Here is a 9,687-nt window from a genome sequence, read left to right on the forward strand (position 1 = left end):
AGGTACCACTGTATAAGATGAGCCCATGTATAAGACAACCCCTATTTTTGGGAACTCAGAATTAAGATATCAATATTTCTAGAATTGTTGAGCTTTTTTCTCGGGGGTGGGGAGGGTTAGCCAAAGTTGTTGAGCTTTTTTCTCTCTTTCTTTCTCTGTATGCCAAGTCAGGGATCCTCTCCAAATGTATGTGTACCATAGGGCGCGTGGAAGGTCATGTATTTAAGCTCTGGGTGACCAAGCACAGAGAGTTCTACAAATTCATGTGTACATGTGGGGCCGTCCTGTTAGGCTGCAACAGATTGTCATTGATTGCTCTGAAGTCACTTCAACAAGAGTTTTTTTTTTTGGGGGGGGGGAATCGCCGCCCCCCAAACCTCTTATTTTGCCCAAACAAAAGCAGCTACCCTAGAGACCCACCTCATGAAAGGGCTTCCAGCTGCAAGGCTAAGACTTTAACTTGCCAGCCAACTCAGGGATATGTTTTATTTGTTGACCAATGAGAAGTTCCAACGAGTCCCCTGGGCCTCCTTTCCCCCTAGCACCCAAGGCTTCGCAGCCGACGCCGACCACACAAAGAAGCCGACCGATCCGGCTTCAGGCGACGCCTCTTCCCCTCCCAAGATGGCACCCGGGAGGCCGACTTCCTCCTTCCAGCCAGCAGCTACCAGCCGCGCGGCCGCCGTTGGCCGCACCTCTATTCAAACAGCAGCGCGAGCGCGGCGCGTGCGCTTCGGGGGCCTCCGCGGCGGCCTCGTTTTCTCAGGCCGGCGTGCGTGCGCCCGCTCCCTCGCTCTCGCGCGTGCGTGCGTGCGCCGCGCGGCGAGGAAAGGGGCGGGGCTTGGCGCCCTCGGCTTCCCAGTCAGTGGCTGCCGCGGCGCCGGAGAGCGGATGTTGTTATTGTTGTTGTTCCTGTCCGTCTCTCTCTTCCCCCTCCCCGGGACCATGACGGGCGCTTCCTCCCGGCGGCCCTGAGAGGGAAAAGCTTCGGTGGCCGCTTCGCTCGGAGCTTCGGAGGAGGCGGCGGCGGCCCAAGAAGCGGCGGCTGCTGCTGCTGCTCTTGTCTCTCTCTCTCTCCTCTCGTTCCCGGCTTCTTCTTCTTCTGCTTCTTCCTCTTCCTCGCGGCCCGGCCTGGCCCGGCCATGGCGGACTTCGACGAGATCTACGAAGAAGAGGAGGACGAGGAGCGGGCCTTGGAGGAGCAGCTGCTCAAGCACTCGCCGGACCCGGTGGTGGTGCGCGGCTCCGGCCATGTCACTGTGTAAGGAAGGGAGGAAGCAGGGAGACGTGGGAGCGAGGTGGGCCAAGAGGGATGGAGGGCGGCGAAAAGAGGAAACGAGGAGCTGCTTCTGCAGGGCCTTACTGGCACCTTCCTGTCGAGGCACCTCTGACCTTCCGCGGGGGATTTCTGCAGTCCAGTTTCGTTGCAACCCTTCCGCCTCCAAAGCCTGCTGAAAGTACACATCCCGCTTAGGGTTGCAGCAACTCTGTGTGTGTGTTACAGATAGGTAGCCGTGTTGGTCTGCCATAGTCAAAACAAAAAAAATTCCTTCCAGTAGCACCTTAAAGACCAACTAAGTTAGTTCTTGGTATGAGCTTTCGTGTGCATGCACACTTCTTCAGATACGTGTGTGTGTGTATATATATATATATATATATATATATATATATATATATATTTGCTTTCGTAGATTTTCACGGGTAATTAAGGAACAAAAGAAGAAAAGGCACACTAGCCTGGGAACTTCCTCTCTGCCCAGAACATTGGAGGCTAGACACCACACCCCCTCTACAGTATTTATAGGAACTCAAACATTGAGATCCCGCTCTGTTCCAGTAACAAGAAGCCGAAAGCACCAGCCTGAAGATGACGAGTGAGACCTCGTCGAAACGTCGCCTAGACACCCCAACTTTTACACGGGAAGACACCCGAGGACACCAAAACCTGCATATATATATATATATATATATCTCAAGCTGCTATGCCGTCTCTGCAAGCTTTTGCAGCAGGCCTGTGAGATAGGCCTGTTTTCTCCGTGTTGCAAATGGGCAGGGGTCTGAAGCTGTTTTTTTAGGGCCCTTAGATAAGCCGAGGTAAGATTCGAATTCAGGCCTGTCTGTCTCAGATTTCCTTAGCTGCTGTGCTACCACAGTGTAGTGGCGCACATATACATATATATATTACTTGTTTTGTTATTGTTTTAGCTTTGTGAGGTAGGCCATCAGGAAGGAAGGAAGGATGAACCGAGAGGTAAAGGAATTGTGCTTCTGCAATCCACTCAGTGGATCCAGATGTGAAGCAGGACTGATTTTGCTCCTCATCAGAATAGTTTTGGTGTATTGTCCAAGGTCATGATAAAGTAATGTAAAGTGTTATAGTACTTCTGAACAATATCCTTAGAATAAGGGTTTTCAGCTGTCTTGCTCTTTCCTCTACTCACCTTTCAGAGGTTTGTGTTTATTATCCAGGCTCTTTTCTCTTCACATTGTTAAAAACCCAAATAGCTCAGTTGGTTAGAGTGTGGTGCTGATAATGCCAAGTTTGCAGGTTTGGTCCCACAGCTGCATAGTCCTGCATTACAGGGGGTTGGATCCTCAGGGTCCCAACTGCATGATTCTATGATCCAGTGTGCTCCATCTAGGATTTGCTAGGAGCTCCAGCTCTTCCTGTGCCCCTCCCCCATGTATTTAGATGCATAGAGTAGATAAATGAGATTGATTCAACCCATCATTTAAAATTTGGTCCATATTCTTATATTCATTTGTTTATATACTTTCAGCCCTGTTCATCAAGCTGTGTGAATGTCAGGCAGCTTTAAGCTTTCCAACCTATTCATGCTTTTTGATCTTCTGTCTCTCTGGACCTAGAAGTACAGCTGGCAGGTCAGGTGCTCTGTTGTGGAATAGTCTGTTATGAAGAATTATGTATGTCTAGGGAAGTTTAATGTCATTTTGTGCTTGTCACAAGTTTGGACATAGACTTCCCTATTTTGGGAGATCCCAAAACGTCTCTGCATACTCACAGATGTAATTGTATCCCCTAGTGCTAAGGGATGTGATCTCAGGTCCATTATTGCTATGCTTGTATGTAGAGCATACTCCACTTTTTACTAGCATTCCATACAAACACAATTCGTCATTGGGTCAATAGGGAAACTAAGCTAATGAGATTCATTATGACTAATAGCAGAATGTAAAGTACTAAACCAAATAATTATGACATGTCAGGAAGTAGAACACTTGGGATTTGGATAAGTGTGTGTTTTTATACATGACCAGCTGTGCTATAGATGAATGTAAGTTGTTAATGCTTCTGTTAGTCATAGTCTCAACCTACACGTATAATAACATGTTTCAGCTTTCTGCCAAGTAGTTATGATGTGAAAAACTCCCCTTAAAATACAGCAGTTAACAAAAATGACAGGCATGTCTAGAGCACTATGAGCGCATTTATAGTACAGTATATGATCTGGGTCACTTACTTTGCTGTTTTCTAAACTAGATCTCATTTCATATTATAAGGGTTGCAAATTCTATAGCTATCTGTGAATGAGCCCCATTGAGCTCAGTGAAGTTTACATCTGACGAAACAAGTTTAGGATTACACTGAGTATGCAGTCCTGTGTTCCTGACATGGAGTATTTCCAGGATGTTGAGGGATATAGCCAGTAGTACAAACAAGTAATGCTACTTGAAATGGATTGATTTAAATCACCTTGAGAATGATCAATTTAAATTAATTATTTAAATGAAATTTCCCATGCTGTCATTCCTGAATGTGTGTGTATACTAGTTGGTTGGTTAATGATGATCAAAATACTTTGATCATGCAGCCCACATACATTTATACTACAGATTTTTCTTTTCAGCTATGGTTGGTGGTGGGTAGAATTGCAAAACTTAATGGCTTTCTGTTTGCCTCTCTGTATGTATTCAGGGACATTAATGTATGTATTGATATCTCTCTGAGAGTTTATATCCTAACGATTAAATGGAAAACAACTAAAAATCAAATTGAAAAGCAAAATGAAGACAGAACAGTGAAAAGGAAACAATAAAAACAAGTAGGAATCTTTAGTAAGTCAGGTAGAATACCTGCTGAAATAAAAATGTATTAAGGTCAAGAAGGCACCAGAGCCAACGTGAAGGCTCACTCATGCATCTCTGTCAAACAAGTGTATCATAGATGGAGGCAGGCTGTGCAAAAGGGGCCTCTTTCCTTTGATCTCAAAAGATTGGCAGGGCCAAACAAAATTAAAAAGGTTATTTAGGTATCTTGGTCCTAAACCATTCAGGGTTTCTAATGTAATGACCAGCATTTTGAATTGATCCTGATATGAATTGGTAGGCAGTGCCTCTGGAGGAGCAAAAGGAACCAACGTGCTTTAGAGTCAGAATCCTTGCTACAGTTTTTGTATCAACAGAAGTTTCCAGATGCTCTTCAAAGGCAGTAGCATGTAAAGTGCACCAACAGTAGTCCAGTTATGCGATAACTAAGGCATGTTTTATCATGTGTCTCTAGACTGGTGCACTAGTTGCACCTGTTTCATATGTTCACCTGCCATCTCAACTTCCAATATCAAGGCTAGGCCAAGGAGATCTCCCTAACTGTAGACCTGATAGCATAACCTCCATGCAAAACAAGCTGAACTGTCACTCCTTGATCTGTGTTTTGTGTTGTCTGGATTAAGCTTCAATTTGTCAATCCACATCCAGTCCTTCACTGATCTTAGACACTGGTTTAGAACCTTTACAGTTTCCCTAGGGTAAGAAGGAAAGGAGCACACAAATTGAATATCATCAAAATATTCATGTCATCAAACTTCTGATGACTGGATTATCTTCCCTCATTACAGTCTTCTGAGAAACTGAACACACAGTAGAATTTGGGTAGTTATTGAGAAATTCAAGATCACCAAGCTTAAGTGGATGATTGTGGTGAGATACCGGATACCTGAATACTATCTCTTTTAAAAGCTTGTCAGTTCTTTGGTTCAAGAGGAATATGGCCTATTTTATATTTATAATATCTGGCCTCAGGTGTCAGATTCTCCCCCTCATCCCAGTTTATTGCTCTTACGTAAACATTTTTTTTCTTTTTTAATGCCTATTAAAAGGATATTTGTTTCAGTTTGAAATGTGTATGTTTTAACACATTGGTATTAAATTTAGATTTCATAGTAAACCAGTTACTGTTAGAGAGACTTTCTACAGTGAAAATTAAATTAATCAATTATCCATCATGTTGCTATTAATCCTATTATTTATCACTTCTATACCATGTTTAATTAAGTGAGATATTGTGCTCAGCCTTACAACTTTTAATTTTATGATTCACATTGTACAGATGATGAATTGAGGTTGCCCAATGAATTAAAGGCTAGAATGGCCCTTGAAGTTAGACCTCCTGGATTTATTGCATTCCATTGGCCCTGCTAGCTAGTACTGGTCTAGATACCCTAAAAAGACTGTCTAGTGGTTTCAGAATTATTTCTCAAACCTATCTAGTGCAGTATCCTGTTTTCTCAGTGTCTGAGCAGATGCTTGTGGGAAGCCAAGCAGGATTTGAGCACAAGAGCATTTTCTCTTCTTGTGAGTTCCAGCAGCTGGTTATTCAGAAGCATTGCTTCTTCCACCTGTGGAGGCAGAGCCTAGCCATCATGGCTAATAGCCAGTGATAGCTCTCTCCTCCATGAAATTGTCTAATCCTCTTTTAATAGAATTCTAGTCAGAAGTATAGTCCCCTTCGGGGTCATCTGTCTAATTAAAGGTCTTTTTGATCATTATAGGTCTATTCCATAGTTTGCAGTTGAGGTCACGTGTAGGCACATTTGCTTACAGCAGCCTTTGCCAACTTGGTGACCTCCAGATTTTTGGACTACAACTCTCATCAGCTCTAACCAACATGGCCATTCCAGCTGGAGCTGATGGGAATTGTAGTTCAAAACAGCAAGAGAATATCAGGTTAGTGAAGGCTGGCTTACAGACTAAGCTTATGCTTGCCATTTGGATTTGCTTTAGGGAAGTTGTGTAGTGTGGTATGATAATGCTAGGTTAGCAGTATCTATGGCTATATCAGTTCAGTGATCAAATATATGTCTGCAAATTTACCTTGAAGGATTTGCATAGCTTAGTGTCTATTTGTGTCCACATAACTGAACTGATATAATAGCAAAGTGAAGAATGCTGATCACTTGATTTTAATTGTATCTGTATATCTTTGGTTTGCATTTTATGGTCCTACTGTACATTGCCTTGAAACTTCTGCATAACAGATTGTATATCAAAATCTTAATGATAAGTAATAGCAACCTAAATAAATATACTCCTTTGTCTTTTTTTTTTTAAAAAGTCCCTACCATAAAATGACAAAGAGACGTTAAATGTTAATATTAACATTTATGTAGTCTCAGGACTGTGCTTGGCCGTCTTTAAAACATACCGTAGAAATGATCTGATCCCTAGCAGAGAGTTTACAAAGTGCATTGAGAACAAAAATAATAAACAATCCATTGCTGTATTGTTTGAATTTCTTTTAAGGTGACTTGTTTTGGAGGTTGCTGTTGTTACAGAATATAGCTTTTGTCTCAGGAGGGATTCTGGCCTTCGGGAATATCTTCCTGCATGATCTACACCAGCTGATAATACACCATCAGAGTATCTTCTGAAGCTGTACTGCTGATTCTGTTTTAGCTTCCGTATACGGTGCCCAATAATCTGCATGCCTAGGAGACCTAGTATAAAAGTGCACTGTTTTAGGAAATTCCAGAGAAGTAACTATGCTAGTCTCTTCCTGATTACAGCAAACATGCACAAAGGTCTTTTAGCACTGAAAACTTGGAGGGGGAACACTGTACAGTGGTACCTTGGGTTAAGTACTTAATTCATTCTGGAGGTCCGTTCTTAACCTGAAACTGTTCTTAAACTGAAGCACCACTTTAGTTAATGGGGCCTCCCACTGCTTCATCTTGAAGCAAAGTTCTTAACCCGTATTAGGTATTATTTCTGGGTTAGCGGAGTCTGTAACCTGAAGCGTATGTAACCCGAGGTACCACTGTATTCCCTTGAGGATAATCTGTCAGCTGCATGCTGCTAGTAGGCAGTGCTTCCCATTTCCTCTCTCTGCTTCTGCCACACCTTCTATGCTGTTGCACGGCCTGGAAAACGTGTGTCCTGGGTTTTGCACTGGGACATGTTGCAGGGTATGCTGGCACCATTCACATAACACAAACTACTAGGTATCATGGCTTGGCTTTTGAAAAACAGGGTGTTTGCAGTACTTAGCTGATTCGGAACCACTGGCTTAGTGGATTGTGGGGTGTGGGGCAGATGACTCTTCTCAGATGTCCAAAGAGGTAGCTTGCAGAGAGCTTTTGAAATTCGGCCAGGAGATGCAGATTGTACATGCCTGGCCTAAAGTATTAGCAGATTGTGGCGTAGAAGTTTCATAGACGAGAGCCTCCTACATCAGATGAATGGAGTCCTCAAGTTGCCAGAGAGATTTATTTCATGAAATTTATACACTGCTTGATTGTAAAACAACAACAACCTCAAAGCGCTTTACAAAAAGATATGTGGATTTAGAGGACCATTTCATGGACATTTGACCCCACTGTTCAAAGTGACTGTTCAAAACAGCAGTAATAGCAATAACCCAAACTTGCTAATTTAACAGCTATAGTGGAAGGGGAAAGCTTGATCAGTAAGCAGAACACTTTTTTTCCAGCACAGGTGCTCAAATAGCATAGGGAAGCTAAGAAGATTGTGTTATTTCCTCTGATGTTCACTTCATCGATGATGTGGACTCTAATCCACAAAAGTTTATGCCAAAAGAAAATCTGTTAGCTTTCAACAATACACTACTCTTTGTTTTTCCTTGCCATTCCAGTAGAGCAATTTGATTAGATTAGAAAATGGTTAATTAAGGTATGGAATGTTGCTCAGTTGACCTAATTGACAAACATAATAAGTGTTAGGTAATTATACAATTTAAAAGGAATAACTAGCATATTTTATTTTAAATCAGGCTGAATGCTTTTGCAAAACATGCATTTAATATTTATATAACATTCATTTACAGCCTGAATTTTTATGTTTATTGTATCATAACTTTGAATCTGTTTAATATTTCTATACTTAGGACAGGATAGTTTTCTCTTTTAGAGCATATGTCTTTCATATAAAATAAAGATTTTGTAACAACACTTTAATGTGGAGGGAAGAGCAGGACTTGGTCAGTGGGTCAGCTCCTTATCTCTTTCCCCTCTCTGCAGGTGAACTTTGAAAGGTTGATGGGACCAACTGCCTGTCATTTACCTCATGTCACAATGACATCAGGTAACCCATTTCCCTTTGCCTCATGGTTTGAAATCTTTGGAAGCATTGATGATTAGCTGGTTGCTGATACCTCAAAGCGCTACCATGGGGCTTGCTGTAGACTGATCAGCACTGACAGAAACCCCTACCCCCATCTGCACTAATAATTTCCTTCCAAAGCATCAATATTTTATAATATAGTACATGCTATGACTTAGTTTTAGATCACAGTTCTTTTCAGACATGAGTTTACCGAACACATCTGTCATATCATTTAAAACACTGGTAACTCGCAGTATCATGCATTGTTTCAGGATATATAGTTAATTCCAGTGTTAAATCAGCATTGAGACTTGGCTCTTCTATCAACTTGTCTAAAATTGAGTATGTTTCAACACTGTTTTCAAACAGACTTTTGTTTGTAGGACCACTTCCACAAGACATTCAGTGAAAATTGCAACATGGATAAGTTTGTAACATGAATAAGCATCAACAGAAGTATAGTGGCCAGATCAAGGGAAGTAATAGTACCCCTTTTTTCTGCCTTAGTTAGACCCTGCCCTGGAGTACTGTGCCCATTTCTGGGCAACCACAATTTAAGAAGGATATTGACAGGCTGGAATATGTGCAGAGGAAGTCGACCAAAATGATCACGGGTCTAGAAAACAAGTCTTATGAGCAATGGTTGAGGAAGTTGTGTAAGTTAAGCCTGGAAAAGTGGAGTCTGAGAGGAGATAGGATAACCATCTTCAAATATCTCAAGGGTTGTCACATGGAAGATGGCACAAACTTGTTTTCTCCTCCAGAGGGTAAGACCCAAACCAATGACTTCAAGATACAAGGAAGGAGATTCCGACTAAACATCAGAAGGAACCTTCTGACAGAGCTGTTTGATTGTGGAAGGGAAGGTGGTAGAATATCCTTCCTTGGAGGTTTTTAAGCAGAGGTTGGATCTGTCACGGATACTTTTGTTGAAATTCCTGCATTGCATGGGGTTGATGGCCCCTGGAGTTCCTTCCAACTACTGCAGTTGTATGATCTGGGATGCTGTCTTTGGGCAGCAGGACCCCTTTGTGCCTGCCAAGGGCTTCCCACCCCTCCCAATTTTAATTGCTTGTTGGGTGGCATGCTTTCTTTTTTTGCTGGTATTCTGTTTGAGGATGGGGTGGGATAGTTGTTTTGCCTTTTTGTCAAGAAATTAGCTTGCATAGGTATTGCTGCTAACAGCTGTATTGTTGGAAGCAGCCATTATAGTTCATTTACCTGACTTTCTTCCCAACACTATCATGCTTGAAATCTTTCTGGAGGAATGTCTTCTGAAGAGACTCAACTTGGTTCCAGTGATCACATGAACACTATTTATGAGGACTG

At 42.3% G+C, this 9,687-nt stretch overlaps 1 protein-coding gene across 1 annotated transcript in view; it reads left to right on the plus strand.

The window, feature by feature from the left end:
* Window positions 1-754: 754 nt before the first annotated feature.
* Window positions 755-9,687, plus strand: part of CHIC2 (cysteine rich hydrophobic domain 2) — a 32,078-nt gene continuing 23,145 nt past the window's right edge. The window contains exon 1 of the mRNA XM_083756097.1: window positions 755-1,261. Within this exon, the coding sequence (XP_083612223.1) occupies window positions 1,143-1,261 (119 nt within the window). The 5' untranslated portion in view covers window positions 755-1,142. The remainder of the gene's footprint in view (window positions 1,262-9,687) is intronic.

The sequence above is a fragment of the Podarcis gaigeae genome (genome assembly GCF_964106915.1).
Source record: "Podarcis gaigeae genome assembly, chromosome: 9".
In the NCBI taxonomy this organism is placed as follows: Eukaryota; Metazoa; Chordata; class Lepidosauria; order Squamata; family Lacertidae; genus Podarcis; species Podarcis gaigeae.